The following is a 20,147-nucleotide window of genomic DNA, read 5'->3' as shown; positions in this document are numbered from 1 at the left end:
CAGGATTCAGTGCCTTGTGCCTTGAGATTAATTATGATCTCAAGAGGAAGGAATCAACATGGGTTTATAGTGCCCCTTCCTATTATGAAGTAGACAGCCTGTATAGTAAGTGAAAGTCTAAATTTTTTAATTAAAGTTTTTTGAGATTTTATTTGTGTGTGTGTGTTTTCCCCTCAATGTATATCTGTGCGGAATATGTGTTCAGTTGGCAAAAAGGCCAAAGGAGGGTATTGGATCCCCTGCAGCTGGAGTTACAGATGGTTGGGAGCTGCCATGTGGGTGCTGGGAATTACATCCAGGTCCTCTAGAAGAATAGCCAGTTTTGAACTCAGGAGCTAAATTTTTCTTCTCTCTCTCTCTTCCCTGCCGTTCCCCCACCACCACCTTGTGAGATTGGGTCTCACTGTTTAGCATAGACTGGTTGTAACTATAGTCCAGGTTAGCCTTGAACTCATAGAGATCTGCCTGTCTCTGCCTCCTGAGTTCTGGGATTAAAAGCATGTGCCGCCATGCCTGCCCCCAAACCTAATTTTTATGAATACAGTTTTTTATGACTTTTCACACAACACTATTTATTACCATTGAATGCAATTTCAAAATAAGAGTTTTTAGGAAAATGAACTGTGGAAAATGAAAGCGTAAGGAACCTGTCAGCAGAGAGGGTTATGATAGAGTGTCGGTGCACAGAGGGTTATGATAGAGTGTCGGTGCAGAGAGGGTTATGATAGAGTGTCGGTGCAGAGAGGGTTATGATAGAGTGTCGGTGCAGAGAGGGTTATGATAGAGTGTCGGTGCACCATCCTAAAGGGAAGCAGCCAGGGTCTGTGATAGCTCAGGAAGGATGGAGCAGGTCAGGGCTCTCACTTCTAGAGTCACTACTAGAGTATTTCCGGTGACTGCAGGAAGTGCCATGGCTGACCCCTGTGAATCTGCTGTATGCTTCTGTCGGCTTCAGAGCCTCTGGAGGAGCATTTTCATAGTTGACCACGAATGTCTTTAAAACTGCCTGTTCCTCCACTACAGTTACTTGGTTCTTCATGTGGTTCACAGGTGGAAGACTTCATTAAAGTCCTACGCGAGGTTGACAAGGCTCTTGCCGAGGACCTGGAAGAAAGCTTCCCCAGTGTGAAGGCTCAGACTTGAGACCCGAGTTGCAGCTCTCTAAGGAATAAACAGTTGGCGTTTGGAAGATTTGGATGAATGTTGTATCAGACCGTGTACTTCCTGATGTCCCTCCTCCCCATTTACCCCACTTTCATTTGCGCCGGTCACTAGAGTTTCTCCACTGTCACCTCCCTCCCCTTTGTACAGAGACCATCAGCGCACACCACCCCCTTTTCCAGTCCCAGTGGCCCACTGCGCAGATCTTTGCACTTACTTACTCATAACCATGAGGGCTGTGCTGTTCCATCCGGGGATGAAAAGGAAGAGGCATTCTAGAAAGTTCTGGCAGCTTCCCCTGACCCCTGTTCTGTGATATATTTAACGTCCCAATCCTCCCCGCACTCTGTAAGAGGTAAGGTGTGACCGGCTTAGAGCGCTAACCTGCTAATACACTGTAGTGGTTCTGTGAGCATTTAACAGGCTGTGTAGACTTCCCAGATTGTTAGTGACAACTTGGAAGCAGTAGTTGCTCTCTTAGTTTGGGTGTCTATTGCTGTACAGAGACACCATGACCGTGGAATGCTTATGAAGGAAAGCATTTTATTGTGGCAGCTCACTTACAGTTCAGAGTTTAGTCCATTGTCATGATGGGACATGGCAGCATGCAGGCAGACACGGTGCTGGAGAAGGAGCTGAGAGTTCTACATCTTACCTGCAACAGGAAGTTGACTAAAACACTGGAGTAGCTTGAGCATAGGTGAGACCTCAAAGCCCACCCCCACAGTGACACATACCCTTTGGGGACCATTTTCTTTTTACTTCCTTTCTTTCTTCCCTTTTTTCCTCCTTCCTTCCTTCCTTCCTTCCTTCCTTCCTTCCTTCCTTCCTTCCTTCCTTCCTTCCTTCCTTTCTTCCTTCCTTTCTTTCTTTTTTGGTTTTTTGAGACAGGGTTTCTTTGTGTAACAGTCCTGGCTGTCCTGAAACTTTCTTTGTAGACCAGGCTGTCCTCAAACTCATTGAGATTTGTCTGCCTCCCAAGTGCTGGGATTAAAGGTGTGTGCCACCACCACCTGGCTGGCATTCTCTTTCAAACCACCACAGTTACTTTGCCTTTGTTCCCCCAAGAGTCACTCTGGTTCGCAGCTGGAGGTGGAAATGCATGGTTTTGCTTCAGAGTGTGATTTACTGAAGCAAATTGTAGATGAGATTGAGAGAATGTGGCAGCCTCTGCAGTCTGTCTCCCTGGTGCTTCGTCCCTCCAACCAAGGCTTCCTGATGAGGATACTGGCACAGCTAACCAGGTGCTTAGGATTCAGTTCGCATCACTTCAGGTACTAACTGGAGTTCTTCATTGGCTTTTTTAAAGTCTCAGTTATGCACAATAAGGGCAGCTTTATAAATTCATCCCAGTTCTCCTCAGAACCTTTGAATTTAAGGGGATGTTCTTTGTACTCCTTGAAGGATTTGTGTTTATAAAATGTATAAAAATTATCTTCATTATCCCAGCTAAACTGCATGGAGACTCTTGCCCTGAGGAGTGTCGGTGTCTTCTCACTATGGAAACTGAGTATGTGGTTTGGCACTAGCACAGTCTTGTTGGAAGTCTTTAGTGGTTTTGTGGTATAGTAGGTAGGGAAAGAAACTATCAGAATCTCAAACATGAAAAGTTTTTAAGATATTGCTATTCTCAGTGCTTATTCATTGGGTTAGTCAAACCTAAAAGCTGGTCAGACATCGTCCATGTGGCCAGGTGTAACGCGAATTCTAGTTGGTCTTATTAATAAAAACCCAGAGTCTGATATGGGGTTAATGTTGAAAGATCAGGGAAGCAGAGCAGCCAGCCACTAGTTCTTACCTCTACTGAATCCTCAGACCAAAGGGGCGATCCTGTCCCTACAGATCATCAGACTGAATGTCCTGAGCTCTCATCTCCTCCCACCTTATATTCATCTCTCCACCCTGCCATGTCACTCCAGTCTCCACCTCCTTAGTGCTGGGTTTAAAGGGATGCAATCCAAAGTGCTGGGATCAAATGTGTGAGCTCTGTTTCTCTTTTAGACTAGTTCAATCTCCCGTAGCCCAAGGTGGCCTTGAACTCACAGAGATCCTTGTGCCTCTGTCTCCCAAGTGCTGGGATTAAAGGTGTGTGCCACCACACCTTGAACTCACAGATGTTGCAAGGAGGGGCTACTTGTTCTTCCTGGCTGTCCAGCTTGCTTAGCTCCGAAATAACCACACAGAAACTGTATTAATTGAATCACTGCCTTGCCTATTAGCTCTAGCTTCTTATTGGCTAACTCTTATATTAATTTAACCCATTTCTATTAGTCTGTATGTGGCCACATGGCAGTGGCTTACCGGATAAAATTCCCAGTGTCTGTCTCTGGCAGATACATGGCATATCTTTCCCGACTCTGCCTTCTTCCTCCCAGAATTCAGTTCTGTCTTCCCCGCCTACCTAAGTTCTGCCTTATCAACTAGGTCAAGGCAGTTTCTTTATTAACCAATGAAAGCAACACAAAGATAGAAGGACCTTCTACACCACACAGAGGTCTGCCTGCCTCTGTCTCCCAAGTGTTGGGATTAAAGGTGTTTGCCACTACACCCAACTACTCTCTTTCTTTTTTATTTTAAGGACTTTAACTTTTTTCTTTTCTCTCCAAAGCCTGCATATATTTTTAACACACTGTAAACCATGTAGAGGTTTTCGTCATCTTTGAATCTCTCTTTACTGTATATGTCTCTCTTTTTGTGACCATGTGAGTCTTTAATTTGCTAAGCGATATGACTAGGATTAAAGCCATGACTTTGATGGCTGGATCCAGCCCATTACTTAGCTTTCTGAGATTCCAGCCTCATGGCAGAAGTACTACGGGAGCCTTGTTTATCGCCACAACTCCATGGCGTTTCAAGATCCCTGCCACCACCAAAAAGCATGCAGTTACCTTGACATCAACACCATTTAAGTGTTTTGTTAAAAGCTGCAAGGTTTTGCAGCTAAAGCTGAGTCAGGAAGCCTCTCTTAAATGAGAGTGCTTGCCTCTAACAAGCAGAGTCCACCCGAGAATGTGCTGCTATCAATAAGCCATGCTTTACTCTCTCCCACCCCTCTCTTTTGTCTAGAATTATTTCCCAGACTCTCTCAGGTTTATGTGGATGCAGTTGTCCACATGGGTACCATTGTGCTGACCGAGGTTTCTGTCCCACCTGGTCCCTGTAGACCAGGCTGGCCTCAAACTCCCAGAGATCCACCTGCCTCTGCCTCCCAAGTGCTGGGATAAAAGGTGTGTGCCACCACACCTTGAAGTCGCAGAGGTCGGCCCGCCCCTTGGTCAACACAGCACAAACAAAATCTCACCACAGCTATGCCCGACTTAGAGTAGTGGGAACCATGGGAAACCAATGGACCCTTTGTGGAGATGCTGCTGGCTTTTGTTCTGTGGTTCATTTTTTAACCTGTCTGTGCTGCATATCTGCATAGAATGCAAAGCCTGCATTGGTAAAATTGTGTAGTATGCCTTAGTTTAATTTGTATGACGTCAAGTTCGCTTAGATCTCCTCTTGGACAGCCCGGGGAGCATCCGTGAAATAGAAGGACTCTAGATTTCTAGTGCATTTCACAGCCAGAGGTGTGGGTGGACCTTCGTGACCAAGCAGGTTCACCCTGAGTGTTTCTACCTCGGGGTTCTGGCAAAGGCTGTGTGAACTCTGCACGCAGACCTGGAGGAGTCTGTACTCAACAACAGCGGCTACTCTGGACTAAGTATATACTGCAAGTGCAATCCACTAAACAGAACTTAATTGAGCCTGATACCGAGTATGTGTAAGGGTGGAGAAGAGTGTGGCAGACACAGGACCTAAGATTCGTGATAGAAGTGGTCCCCATTGGTTCAGGCTTTACCGTGCGGCATCCACTGTACAAACACATTTATGTTATTCTACAGTGGTTCCCGAAGGCAACACTCGCCATTTTATAGATGGGAAAAGGCTAATTCAGAGCGTCTGCACACGTGCCTAGCGTATCACAGTTGGCAAATAGCTGCCGTGGACTCTATTCTAGGCTTGCCTGGCCCTAAAACCAGCCTTCTTCATCATAGCATACTAACAGCCTATGCGTAAGCATGGATTAGGTCGTGAAGGGTTTCTAAAGGAATCTGCCTATCCGCGTCCCCTTCTCTGTCACTGAGCTGCCTGCATTCTTCCTTGTTACCATGTCTGACAGAAGGGGGATGATGTCTGAATAAAGCTTGGCAAATGAGGTTGGCTCGGGGGTACCAGACTCAACATCATGAAACTTATAAGGCTGGGGACATGGTCTGGGGCAGCCAGTCAGCCATTGTTTGTCCACTGTGTGCATGTTTTGACACTAAGAAGATAGATGAACAAAACCCAGAGGCAGCATTCTGAAAAGACCACAGTGGACAGAGCAGACAGAAGTCTTGTCCCAGTGAGGGCGCATACTCTAGATGTATAAAGATGCAGGCAGATGCTGCAGACTGCACAGGGGACAGACGAGGTAGACAGCTGTGGGCAGATCCTTTCACTCAGCTTACCTCTGTATCTGTGTCCTTGCTATGCCTCCTTGGTGAATGAAGCATGCTTTCCTGTCCCTTGACTTTGAGCTGGCCCGGGTCACTAGGCAATAGAATGTTAGAATAGGATGCTTCTGCGCATTCAGCCCCCTGCATTCCTGCCATTCACTGGGAGGAGAACATGTCCTGGATAACTCTTAGTCCCTGCAGGACAAGAAATTAATGCTCGGTCTGTAGACCACTGGTTCGCAGCCTTCCTAATGATGCAGCCCTTTAACACAGCTCCGTAAGTTGTGGTGACCCCAACCATAAAAGTATTTCATTGCTACTTCATAACTGTAATTTTGCTACTGATATGAATTACTATGTGAAAATCTAATATGCAGGATATCTGATATTCAACCCCCATCCAAACGGATCATGCCTCACAGGTTGAGAACCATGGCTGTAGTCCACCCTGACCCACATGCGAATGAGTAGGAACTAAAAAATGCTTGTTTTGAGCCAGTGAGTTTTGGAGTGGCTTCTTAGTACGAATGAAACAGCCCAAGGGAGATGCTGCCTTGGTGCCCTCTGGCTTCATATCCCATCTGAGGTCTTCAGAGTAGTTCCTGATTCAAGTCTGTGAGTATGACAGCTCCCTGCTGTAAAGTGCACTGGGCATGAGTCCTGCTCTACACAGTCATTTGCATTCCTAGTCTTTTTTTTTTTTCTTCTTCATGAATCTGAACTGTAGCACAAAGCTATAGTTCCAGCCCTCTGGAGGCCAAGGCAGGAGGGTCATGAGTTCAAGTCGAGCCTGGGTTGTAAAGCAAGATTCTCTCTCAAACAGAGTATTAACACACACCTATATGTATTTATAAGGTGCAACATGGTTGTAATACATTTACATAAGCCACACAACAGTTAGGGTAATTGTTCTGTCTCCTGTTTATCATTGCTTTTTCTTGAGAATTTAAGAAAAAAAAATCCTTTTGGTTAGCTAATTTGAAATATGTAGCTAAGTAGTTACCCAGCTGTGTCACAGAACGTTAGACGTGGGCTCTGTCCGATTGTGCCCATCCCTGAGCCCCTCTACTCTTTGCACCCAGCTTTCACCACCTCTGGGCACCCTTATCCCCTTTATTAGGAAACCATTTTTTCTTCCATGTCACCTTTGAGTGCTTGTGGTGTTTGCTATTCTGTGTCTCACTTATAACAGCCTACATTCCATTCTTGATAGATGTAGGGAATTGCAGGCACAAGAAACCACCTTGGCAGTGGGAAGGCAGGCAAGGAAAGACGCTACCAGACCCTGATTGGGGTTCTGAAGAACTACGGCAGGCCTCAGGATGCCCCTGTCCTCAGTGATACATCACTTCAGTGGGTTTGACCAAAGGCAACGAGAAGCCTGGCATCTCATCACAGGCTGGAAGCTTTGGTGACAGACAAGGGGACTCATGTGAGCAAGTGTACATCAAGAATCAACAGGACTTGGTCACTGACTTGAGGCGAGGCAGACCGGAGAGTATGTCATGGTCTCTATTTCTCTGTGAGCCATGTTTGTAGCAAGACTTTCAGAGCTCCTTGGCTGTGATCTCGGTGTATTCCTCCAGCCCCTAAACACCTTGCCTCGTGAGACACCTTGAAGGAACCTTAAATACCAGCTTCCTCTTCCACTGCTTAGGCTGCAGTATATATTCATGAAAACTCCCTTGTTTGCTAGGCTCCTGCTAATTACTTACTAGCCTTGTATCAATATTGGGCCTGTTGACCTGCAGGCTCTTTGCAAGTGGAAGACCATCTGCCCAATGCTGTCATTGGGAAGGCTTTCCCTCCAACCATAATGAAATCACTAAGATCATTTCCTGCTCCCAGCCCTTGTTCAGGGCTTCTATCTACTGTCAATACAAGGTTATTAAAATGCTTCAGTAAAGTCCACATGTCCTTTTCATCCTGTCCCACAAAGATTTGTGTTCTAGTGATGGAAACAATAAGTAACAGGTGACGTCAAGCCTATTGTAATAAAAGAAGGCTGTTTATTAAAGTGGCTGCCCCCACTGTTTTTCCTTTGACATCATGGGGTCTGTTTATAATGGCGTTTGTGGTTTTCCCCACAGCATCCGACACTCATGATTGCAGGAGACACCGAGGTTTGGAAACAAGTCTCTTCAATACAAATGGTACTTTCCTGCTCAGGCCCAGCTGCTCACAGCTTCAAGGATAGAATATGGGAAGAAAGAACAGAAAGGATGGAGGGGTTGTGTGTTTTGAAGGAGTTTGACTTCCTCAAGTCTAGGCTTTCCGCCTGCAGGGAGGGTGCACTGAAAGCTCAGAGCATGGCTGGGTGGGGTGGGTCCTGCATGTGCAGCCACAGTGGGCGAGTCCAGCACCAGGACTTTATCGTGCCAGTCACCGACTCCATTAGAACCAATCAGCACTAGATCCTGAAGCTGCCTGGGGAGCCACTCTTCCCTGAGCCTGTGTTTGGGAAAGGTGTGTGAGGATGTCCCTCTTCCTTTGGGGTCACTATTGGAAATGCTGGGGAATTCGCAAATCCAGAGCCATGCTCTCTTCAGACTGTGGCTGCTGTCCTACTTCTGCTTGCAACCAGGGACAGTTCACAATTAGCAAACACTTCTCTGGAGGAAAAAAATTCTCTAACTTCCCCCCACACAGAGAGAGAGAGAAGGGAAGAGAAGCCCACTGATGTGGACCCCGGAACCAACTCCCTAGATGAAACTCATTTTTTTTCATATCTGTTTTAGCTTTGACTAAAATAAATGACTTGATTGTTTTAAATGACCTCAATTACTTTCATTTTTTAAATTGTAGTATTCAATTTATAAAGAAATACAGATGGCTTGCCCCAAATACATTCTATGACAATGAACAGACTTGAACAATGGAAAATTCACATCTCCATTTGAGTTCCCAGTGGTATGAAAACGTTGGTAGTCAGATTTCCTGTTTGAACCTGTTTTCATGGGGCCTGGCTCTTCCTTTAGAACAGCTGAGGGGAAGCACACAGAGCAAATACCAAGTCCTGGAGATGCTTTTTGCTTTTAGGATGTTGCTGGCCTCTTGGAAGGGTGATCTCTGAGTATTGTGACCCCCAGAAGCCCTTTGGAGGAACGTACCAGCTGCTCTGTAACCATAAGCCGCCCCTCCTTTGATGGGGAGATTAATACATCCCATAATCATATCATCCTGCTTTCTCTGGGCCTAGAGTTTACTCAGCCTTGAAAGAAATGGAAATTAATTAAAGAGAGAAAAAATATTTCTTATTTCCTCTCTGAATTCATCTAGAAAAGTGATTGAGAAAGAAACTCAAGGGTTTGTTGCTGTCAGGAGCTAAGAGATTTGCTTCCCTTTGCAGTTCTGGAAATTTTAAAAACTAGAAGAAAGCCATTAGATGAAGAGCTGAGCTCGCGTGGTCCCCCCAGAGCAGAAACTTCGCAGAGTACACAGGGAGTGCCGTCCTAGGGAGGACAGATTTACGGCCCTGGGGATCCATGAGCGGGAGCAGAAAGCAAGTTACCGCTGATGCCCATCATCAGAGGAATTGTGCTGTCTGGATCTGTCCTCAGTCTGTCTCTCTCCCACAAAACATCCGAGTTTATTTGCCCTGTGCTGGAGTTTGGAGAAACCTAACTTTGGTGTTTGTTTTACATCTTATTCTAAAATTTAAACTCAAGGTTTTTTTGTTTTTGTTTTGTTGGGGTTTTTTCTGAGCTCTTGTAGACCAGGCTGGCCTTGAACCCACAGAAATCCACCCGCCTCTGCAACCCGAATGCTGGGATTAAAGGTGTGCACCACCACCGCCTGGCTCGGTTGTTGTTTTTGTTGTTGTTGTTTTGTTTTGTTTTGTTTGTTTGTTTTGTTTTTGTTTTTTAAAGCTCCTATCATCAGCTTTTGGGGGAGGTGAGACAAAGCCTTGCTACGTGCCCAGGCTAAATGGAATCCCGTCTCCAGGCACTGCGTGTGTACTGCCAGCCTGTTTCATCGTTCTTGTCTCGTTCTCTCCAGCTGCACTCTAGCACTGGTTTCCACGTGGCTTCACGAGCTTCTGTGGGCAGAGGGCTGGTCCACCGTGGGAGAACTTGTGTGTTAGCATGGATTCTGTTAAGATGCCATCTCTTCAGAGACCTTCGGGGTGTTGTCCCTAAGTGCTCTGTTGATGTTTCTAAAAGAGGTAAGATGGAAACTGAACTGTAAGGACACCTACTCATTCCTTCCTTCCGTAGTCTGTAGTGACCTGAAGTTGACCTTGTGTGAAGTATTGTGTTGTTTGTGGGACAAAAGAGGTGGGAATTTAAGATAGGTGAGAAACAAGGGTGCTAGTTAGCACCTCCTCCATCATTGCAAACCAAGGCCCCTGCCTCTGCCTCTGATCAGTCCTCCAGGTTGAATGTCTGGGGCTCCCTAACACCATCCCACTGCCTTCCATCTTCATGACTAGGTCAGCAGCTAAACCCACTCATCCAGCACAGAGACGACTCTCTGGCTGCTCGGGGCTCAGCTCTGTCGTCTGCAAAGGGAAGCTCCCTGTTAGCTTTCCAGAAGTTCTCAAATTGAGATGTGGGTGATGCCAACAAGCCTACCAAAGCAGGGCATGGTGATGTTACAGCAGAGAGAGGAGGGGAAGAGCCAATCCAGGTTGTGTTCAGGGGACTCAAGGGGCCTAAGAGGGAAGAAAACAATCAGAACCTGGAATTTATCTTAACTGTAGAGCACAGCCTTAAGTGACCAGAACCCTCAAAGCCAGGAGGGGCTTAAGGAGAGTATAGTGGGTCTCATGAGGTGGGCCTCGTAGCTACCCTTCTGCACCTGACACTATCGTAGGAAGAAGCCATTTAAAACGTGAAGTTCTTTTCAAATTAAACACAAGACTGTTCTCTTTTTTTATGTATACAATATTCTGTAATTACAGATGGTTATGAGCCACCATGTGGTTGCCGGGAATTGAACTCAGGACCTTTGGAAGAACAGATGATGCTCTTAACCGCTGAGCCATCTCTCCAGCCCCACAAGACTGTTCTTAAAGGGTATATTTAAATTCTTGGATCAGACCAAATTAAAACCGACAGGGATCTCTGTTTTATTACTTCGGGGATGGGGGTGTGTGTGGGCGGTTCAAAAGAAATATCTGATGTGTTATGGACAAAATGCAGCTGTTGCCTTCCATCCCCGCATTTGAGAATAGTGCATGGAGTGTTGAGGCCCTGTGTCATGGGTGCAGGGAGAAGGCGGAGTTGCCAGCGTTGGAGCAGAGAGGTGAGAATATCCGGGCATCTTCTGGATTCTCTGTAGGAAGGTACACTTACCATCCCTCCACACACACAGACTCACTCCCCAGGAAAAGAGAGATCAAAGACAGACCAATATGTCAAGAGGCTTGTTGGCCTCCCCTCCCCCACTCCTTTCTAGTCCCCAGGACCCGCGACAGACTGGCTTCCTGTATCCCCCTAACAAATATTTACTGATTGCTGGCTGTATGAATTTAATTCTGGGAGTGCAGTGTTTGGTATATGGCATTCCCTGGCTTAGCTATATAAATGAATGAGCATCATGCCTCCCTTTTGCAACTAATAAAGCTAAGCTTATAGCAGATTCCCAGACTCCTAATAGGCTTGGAACCAAGCCCACTGGGGGGATTTCTAAGATCTAATGCCAGTTCGACCCTAGACCTACCAATTTAGTTGGCAATAGGAAACAAACTGGACCTTTATACTTTTGTGGGACAGTCTTTAAACTTGCTTAGTAGCTAAGGTTGGCCTTGAACTACCAAACCTACTGCCTCCACCCCTGGGCGTTGTTATTATAAGTGTGGGTCACCCTCTCTGGTCATGCATTAAGTTTTGGGTGTTTGTTTGTTTTTAACAAAGCTCCCTGAGTTTTTAGCAGAGTTTGGGGATCACTGATTTAAGAGCCTCTTACTTGTTGGAGCCCCCAAGACTCCGGGAAGTACCTTGTCATTTTGAGTTTGTAAGCTTACATTGTTTTTCTTAAACAGGGCACCTACACTGAATAGGCTTCAGGTGTCACAAGTGGCTCTGACCTTCCCTGTCCTTGAGTGCTTAGTCCAGAAACTGGTGGCTGAGCCAGAATGAGCTTTTCAGAAGTGTGGCTTGGCCGTAAGACACAGATTTACATCCTCTTACGGTGGTGCTACCATGCGAAGCTAAGCCTTTACAAGCTACAGCTGACCCCTCTTGCATCCTTGACTCTGTCTTTGGTTGATGACCTTGACCGTGGTTTTTGCAGTACTTTCAGGACGAACTGAACTGTCCTAGAAGACTTGGTTGACTGCAGGTAACAGGGTTTTACTACAATGAGTTGGATTGTGTGCCCAAACAAAGATTTGTTTCTCAACGCATTTCCCATACAAAGGTTTTGGGAGTGACACTATGATCCCTTCCTGTGTTCCTGCAGTTCTTCTGCTCCTTACTCACCCCACACACACCTTTTCTGGAGGAGTTGCATAAAGACACTTATAAAGCTAGTTTACAACACTGCAAAATGTATTTCAGTGACTATTCCACAGGCAAACAGCCATCTCCGCTACCCTTGTGGGTGGGTCACAGACAGGCTGGCCGGGTGTGGAGCTTCCTCTTCTGTGCCTTTGACCAAGTGCATTGCACCTGGGTGTGTGTCTCGGGGTGCATTGCACTTGGGTGTGTCTCAGGGTGCATTGCACTTGGTGTGTGTCTCAGGGTGCATTGCACTTGGGTGTGTGTCTCGGGGTGCATTGCACTTGGGTGTGTGTCTCGGGGTGCATTGCACTTGGTGTGTGTCTCGAGGTGCATTGCACTTGGGTGTGTGTCTGGGTGCATTGCACTTGGGTGTGTGTCTGGGTACATTGCCTGGCATTCAGCGGAGTGAGCATGACATCGGCCGAAGGGGGAGAAGTTGGAGCTCATGGTCTGGGAGATCACAGGGGCTCTCAATGGCTCTGAGCTCACTGAGTGGCTGTGTGTTTACTCATGTCACCTATAAAGCACAAAGACCAGTCTAGGGTACCCTCAGGCTTCCTTTCTTGGCCACACCTGGCTGAGAGTCCCCTTGGCCCATACTGCATAAGAAGAGCTAACTTGGCCACTCAGATCCATTATGTGCGTGTGTGTGATTCCTAGTGACCGTTGTCTAGTATTCCTCTTAGAGAGCCATGTACTAGAAATGCTGCAAAGGAAACCAAAACAAACCCCAATGTGTGGAACGTGAAGTCCAGTCAGTATGCAAAACCCTATGAACTAGAATCCTGCCATGAACACCAGGCAGTTCTAGGCACACTGACTTCCCTCCTGAAAGCATTACAAACGTTTCATCATATATAGCTAGTTTCCTTCTCTCGGGAAGAATAAAGGCCAATTAAGGGCTTGGCTACTACCCTCTGTAGGGAATGGCTGGGGCTGTATTGATTTCTTTTCCCCACACTGGAGTCTGTAGAGCATCCCTACATCTGGAACATCTGGGAAAGTGCCTCATGAGCCTCTTCAAGGTGGAGTCTGGGGCACTGGAGACTGCATTTCCTGGAGATGAGAGGAGAACCCTTTTCTGTGTTTGGCTCTCTGAGACTAGCCATCCTTGTCCCTGCAGGCACATTTTCTTCTCTTGGTCCTTCCATACATTTTCTTCTCTTGGAGTCTTCCTGACTGCTGTGGAAGGCAGGCTGCTCCACCAAGCTCAATACAGAAACAGTGAAGGGAGGCTAACCATGTTGGCTCACTTCCCCTGATGTAGACTCAGTGAAACCCTTTTATTAAAGGTTCTCTTCAGAGATCATTAAATTAGACAAATGGTCCAGGCTTTGTGCTCAATGGTCCCAACAAAAAAGAGATTGGCAGCCATGAATGAGATGGTGATAATGCCTCTGTACACAGCGCAAAGCAAACAAGACAGCAGACATGGAGGGCAGCGGTGTCCAAGCTCAGGGCCTGTTTCCTCCATCCCAATGGATCCTCAGAGGATAACCTCTCCGTCTTAAAAGCCCAAACAACCACTCTCCTGGTGATTCCCAGTGATTCTGAGCACTGTGCTTCCACAGGCAGAGGCCCTTTCTCCACTCGCTTGGGTGTCTGAGCAGAAAGTGCATCTTGAGTACCCTTTTTGTCCCCTTTCGTCTAAAGGGGACACTGTAAGCTACAGTCTTGGCTCTTCCAAGTGCAACTGAGTACTTAAAATTTGTTAAAAGACATATTTTTATTTTCTGTTTATGTGTTTCACTTGTATGTATATCTGTGCACTATATGCCTGGTACCTAAAAAGATTCGAAGTGGCTGTTGACTCCCCTGAAACTGGAGTTACAGATGTTGCAAACTGCCATGTGGATGCCGGGAATTTAATTCAGTCCTCCGGAAGTGCAGCCAGCTTCAACTGAGAAGCCTTCCTTCTTGTAGCCCCTTGAGTACCTATAAAACTATCTTGGGAATGTTAGGAGGGGTCTGTAAGATTCAAAACACAAAGTTAACAAAGCCTACACACCCTACAAAACTAAAAATGAAGCAATCATTGTATTCTTTAGTCTGAATTTTGAAAACTCTGCAGCACACTGAGACAAATGTTTCCAGGGCTAGAAAGAAGCCTTGGAAGCCTCCCCATTCATGTGTTCTTAGGCAACCACAATGCAGAGCGAATGGGAGGCTTTGTCATGACTAATTTAGGCTAATTTCTCAATGAGTTGGAATGACCATCATTTGGGGGAGGGGTGATTGATGGAGCAAAAATGCTCACATGAAAAGCATGGTTTTCAGTTACATTTTTTAAAAACTACTAAGAAATGAAGAGGATTTGAAACGAAGCATGCATTATATTTAAGCAAGTTTGTCCCTAGCTCTCCTCAGTAAAGCCATGAGATGTTATCTGCCGTGAGAACTTGCTGAAGACATCCTGTGAAGGTTATCGTACTCGCTTGTGTGTGACAGCGGGGAGTAGATTTGTATCTGAACTCTGGTGTATAGATTTGTGCCTAGATCTCCCCCCAAAACCCCTGGGTGTTATCAGACGCAAGCACTTGCCCGGGGCATCATGTGAGGATGATAGTCCTTCTAGGGAGGGGATTTTATAGATCTGGATCTGGTGCACTCCAGAAAGTTTGTCTCAGCCTGACCTCTCCCATCACCCACTTTCCCCTCTTCTGATTAAATCTGACATGACTTCTAGTATCTTGTGGTGCTTTCTATAAACATGTGTTTTGTGCCCAAACCTCCCTGGTGAAAAACAAAAAAGAATGTCTTGCCTCATCGTCCCCTCATTTCTCCCAAGTGCACCTGTGCTTTTTTGTATTCCTTCTGAACAAACACGTGTGGTATTGTTGTTGGTTTGAGAGCCATCTCTCACATGACTGTGCTGGAACCTACGCTGTTTCAGTTCTTTCCCTGAAGGAGTTTGTAGCATTGAGAGAAGCAAGGAGGCCAATACTATGCCAGAGCCAGAAGAAGCTGAGAGAGCACAGCATACAGCTATGGTTTCTGGGGGTTGGGGGCTGGCATGGCTTGTTTCCAGTCTCCCTTAGTTAAATGAAGAAATTTAAACTAAGCACCTGTAACTCAAATCCTCTTTTGTTTTAGAATAAGTAACACAAATGGTAAATACCACAGAGCTAAGGCACAGCAGCTGCCTCCAGCTTCTGTCCTGACGTAGAGCCTTGGAAGGTCACTCAGCCATTCTCTTTCTCTGTTAGTTTAAGAACCAATGTAAACAATACAAAGATACTTTGCTAAATGACAAACACTAAATAGATTTTAGAGATTACCAAGCCCATTTACTCACTAGGCTGTGTGTGCCCAGGAGTCTATTGTATAGATGAAGAAGAGTACACTGTTTTACTTTAGACCTTTTGCTTGTTTTGTTTTCAAAACATATTTTTATCTAAATGGATTTTTTTCCCTTAATGGCCAACAAAAGTCACATTGCAATATTAAAAATAATTTTCTTTGAACCAAATCTTGAGACTCAAGACAATATGGACATTGGACTCTCAGTCTCTGTGTAACATGGAATTAAATTCTCATGGGGAGCTGCAGGGTGCCTCAGATTAAGAGCACTGCCCTAGCCTCTCTTGCGGAGGACCCAGGTTTGGTTACCAGCACCCACATAGTTGCTCACAATCGTCTTTAACTCCAGTTCCAGGGGATCCTTTGACCTCCATGGGCACCAGGCACACACATGGCATACAGACATAAATGTAGACTTTTCTTTTAAGGAAATTCTGAATAGACCAGCCTGAGAGTGACCTCACTGGGTCTGAGTGCTGCGTGATGAAGGGACACCTTGTGCTATCTGTACACCTGCGTTTTACTATATAATGATTCAACACTTAAAATTCAGCAGGAATTTTGCTGTCTTTCCGGTTAAAAATTCCAGCATAAATGTGGGAGGAGCTCCTAGACCCTACCCCAGATGAGGAGCTGTTGCCACTTGCTGGCTCTAGGGGAGGGAAAGTCAGTCTTCTTTAGGGGTGTGGCCCCTGGTAGGTTGCCTCTGTCCCAGTGAATGGGTCCGCAACCATGTGTGTATGCACAGCACTAACAGCTGATGTTTAAAAAGAAGAGGGCACAAGTTGGACGATGTGTTAGGATGGAGGGAATTTGAGGAAATGGATGATGGCTATGATCAAGATAGACCACATACATGTAAGAAACTAAAAATAAACAAGCAAATAAAAAGTCCAAACAGGAATGGGGATTTTCCTCATTAGTTGGAACTTTCCCGGAAAGTGTGAGACCCTGGGTTTGATCCCTAATTCACAATAAAACAAAAAGATACATAATAACAAAGTCAAATATAATGTCTTGTTGATAACTTAAAACTTACTGTACAAAATAATGGGCCTTTTTATAATATGTTCATGTGACTATATAATGTACTTCGATCATTTGTACACCCTTCTCCCATTCCCTGTACCTTTTCTTTTTCCTAATTAATTAAACCAATTAATCATTAATATTGGTCTACTTGATTGGATTGAAAAATGCCCAGGAGATTAGGGAGAGCTCAGAGTGTGGCTGCAAATGTGCCCAGAGGCGATTAGATCAGGGACAGACGATTAGATCAGGGGCTCTGTCCTGGTCAGTGGTTTACTGCGTCAATGGATTAAAAGTCTGCTTTTACTTTGGGGAAGTAATAGAACTGGGCAGGGTGGGGCCTACTTGGAGACAGCTGGGTCACTACGGTCTCTCTGATGAGTATGTCTTGGCCTCAGTTCCTTCCTGTTGCTTTTTGCTTCCCAGCCCACCATACTGAGCACCTTGGCTCTCTTACACCTTCCATTGTGATATTCTACCTCCCTGCGATCCAGAGACAATAGCTGCCAGTCCTAGACTTGACGCCTCTGAATCTGTAAGCTGAGGGAAACACTTGCACCTTGAAGTTCTTCCCGGCTGGTGTTTGTCTTCCGGAGTTAACCTGTGCAGCCCTCGACATGGGTGAACTAATTACCATTACTAAAGGGTGAATGTTTTCCTTGATAGTTTTATGGTGATCACAAAAGAAAACGTTAATGCACACTGTGCGAAGGCACCTGACAGGGAGAGAAATATAGGCAATAAAGAGAAATAGAAAGCTAAGCTGCCTGCTGTCTCACAGCTGATGAAGTGGCTGTGTTGGGCCCCAGGGTCTTCTTGGAGTCCGTATGCTGTCAGTGCACATGGGGAAAGACCTTTACTTCCTATGGAGATGATTCTGGACTTTCCATATTTGCTTCTCATCTTCTTCTTCTTGGCTTATGGGAAGACACTTTACACTTCTACGGTAAGAGAGGGCAATGTGACTAAGTGGAGCCAGGGAATGTTGAAGCATCTAAAATCTGGTATTACATCTCAAAATTATTATCCATTTTGGTGATGCCTATATTCAGATGACACAACCCCAAAATGGAAGTTTACAAAATCCCTGAGCAACCACACAGATCACACAGAGAAGAACAGCTCTGGAGAGTCACTCAAAGACTGTTGAACAAGAGTGAGAGAGAAATAAGCTTTTACGGTGTTGACATAACAAAGAGACAATTGAATGCTGCCTTTGCTGTACTTACCACATATTAGTCAAATGGAAAAATTTACCTTGTTTTATATTTAAATGGGACACCCATAAAACAGGTGATTCAGAGCCCCACCCCAGAAATCATATGCGCGCATTCTCTACCTCCTTTTGCAATAAAGCAGAGAAAGAAACATACACACACACACACACACACACACACACACACACACACACACACACACACACTTACTCATGCATGTATACACATACTTTCTTTTCCTCTCTCTCTGTCTCCCTCTTTACCCCCTCCCCCATTTGGGTTGCTCAAACTGGCCTTGAGTGACCAGGCAAAGACACATTGCATCAATTTCCCGGGTATGTCCTACCATACCTGGTATGTCACACACACACAGTTTAGAAGTGTGACCAGAGGGAGAGAGGAAGGAAGAAGAGAACCTCACAAAAAACTTTAATCACTCTCTGGGAAAATAGTAGCTAACTAACCTCGCACTAAGGTAGAGGTACAAATATTGAAAATGCTGTAGAAAGACCACCTCATCTTCATCTGTAGGCAGGGGCTGCTTGTTCATTCCCGGCTGCCCAGACTAGAAATAACCACTCAGAAATTATATTATTCGAATCACTGCTTGGCCAATCACTTAAGCATATTTCTGGCTTACTCTTATATCTTAAATTAACCCATTTCTTTTAGTTTATATTTTACCATGAGGTTCATGGCCTATCAGCAAGGTTTCAGCTAGCAGCTCGTGTTTTTCTCCTCTGGAGGCTCCATGGCATCTCTTGACTCTGCCTTCTTTCTCCCAGCATTTAGTTTAATTCCCCCCCACCCTGCCCTCCTAGCTCTACTCTACCCTATCACAGGCCAAGGCAGTTTCTTTATTCATTAACCAATGAAAGCAACACATATACAGAAGGACTTCCCATATCATTTTCCCTTTTCTGTTTGAAATAAAAGGGATGTTTTAACTTTAACATAGTAAAATTACATACAACAAAACAGGTAACAAGCAAGAATTATAGTTACAATATTTATATCTACTTTATCTTTTATCATAACTAAGGAAAACTATATCTATAAATCTTCAACTCCATCAAAGACTCCAGAAGGATATAATATTACCTAAGTTAATAGGAAGTGCATTGTAAGCTACTTCCAAAGCTCTAGAATTGACAGAGACATCTTTCTGTCTAGACCGTCACCCAAAGTTCTTCTGTACTTTTGGGACATCCATCTTCAGCCCACAGGCCCATAGTATCCAGCAGACTTTTCCATGAAGCAGGAAATTTCAAAGACAGTTCCACCTATATTGGCAGTTTGTCACTCAACTTTCTCCTGTGTCCTGCAGAATATCTAGCAGACTCTTTCATGAAGCCGAAACCCTGAAGGATTGTCTCACCTTTTGGCAAGTTCAGCATTCATTTCTCTGCGGGTCCTACATGTCTAGTTCATACATATAGCATCAAGCTGTCCAGGCAAGAGCAGTTTCTTACCCAAATGGAGCCATAAGGAGCCTCTTCAGTGTCCATCATCCTCTTGAAGTAGATTGGTGCTGCCAGGAGCAGGTGTGTCTCATTGTCATGAAAAAGCCTAAGTTTTTAAAACATCTTAAATGCCATATTCTGAAAGTCTCTGAAATATTTAAAAAATACCTATCTAACGAAAACATATCTCTATATATTTAGAAAACCTAACTACCACATGACTACACACTTGACTATTATAGATGATTATCTATTAACCTATATTTCTTAATTATACATTATATTTTCAAATGAACTGCACAATCACAATACCCTAATCAAGAGCAGAAACATGCATATAACAATATTGACCCAAAACCTGCATCAATAGAACAAGATCCATACCAATGCAAATTATTCATTTCTATATATTATTCATATCCCCCTTTAAATGTTAACAAACATTTATAAACAATCATTTATGGAATTTGGGCATAGTTCTCTCCAAACTGCTTCCTGCTTTTTGTTGGGCAGAGTAATTTTGCAGGGGGAGGGGTGTTCACAATGACCTTTTGGGGCATCTTGGTCCATTAAACCACATTAGTCTACCTTCTTTCTCCCAGCATTCAGTTTAATCCCCCCCCCCCCCGCAAGCTCTACTCTGCCCTATCACAGGCCAAGGCATTTTCTTTATTCATTAGCCAATAAAAGCAACACAAATACAGAAGGCCCTCCCACACCATTCATCTCAAGGCAAGAAAAAAGGTGGGAGAACTTCTTAAACTATTTTTTATCCTCTAACAATTACACACACACATAAACACACGTCTTGACCATATCCACCCTTATACCCCATTCTCACTGGTCTTGCTTGATGTGAGGAGGGGGGGTCTCTGTGTTGTTTATTGCTGAGTCCATACACCAGGATAGGGGCCTAAGAGCTTTCAGGGCTCTTTGGTCTCTGCTTCCCATCTGCCGCAAAAGCACTGTGATCACAGTACAGCTTTCCCACTCAGCCATCTCCTCAGCCTGCCACAGTGTTTTTTCTGAAACAGAATCTGTTTGTTT

The 20,147-nt window shown here is 45.0% G+C and overlaps 1 protein-coding gene across 1 annotated transcript in view; it reads left to right on the top strand.

The window, feature by feature from the left end:
- Saal1 (serum amyloid A like 1) overlaps positions 1-7,727 on the top strand; it is a 31,427-nt gene extending 23,700 nt beyond the window's left edge. Inside the window, exon 12 of the mRNA XM_075952413.1 lies at positions 1,051-7,727. Within this exon, the coding sequence (XP_075808528.1) occupies positions 1,051-1,143 (93 nt within the window). The 3' untranslated portion in view covers positions 1,144-7,727. The remainder of the gene's footprint in view (positions 1-1,050) is intronic.
- The last annotated feature ends 12,420 nt before the right edge of the window (positions 7,728-20,147 follow it).

The sequence above is a fragment of the Microtus pennsylvanicus genome, chromosome 18 (genome assembly GCF_037038515.1).
Source record: "Microtus pennsylvanicus isolate mMicPen1 chromosome 18, mMicPen1.hap1, whole genome shotgun sequence".
Lineage (NCBI taxonomy): Eukaryota > Metazoa > Chordata > Mammalia > Rodentia > Cricetidae > Microtus > Microtus pennsylvanicus.
The sequence above is the reverse complement of the archived record's forward strand: the minus strand, read 5'-3'. Positions and strand labels throughout refer to the sequence as shown.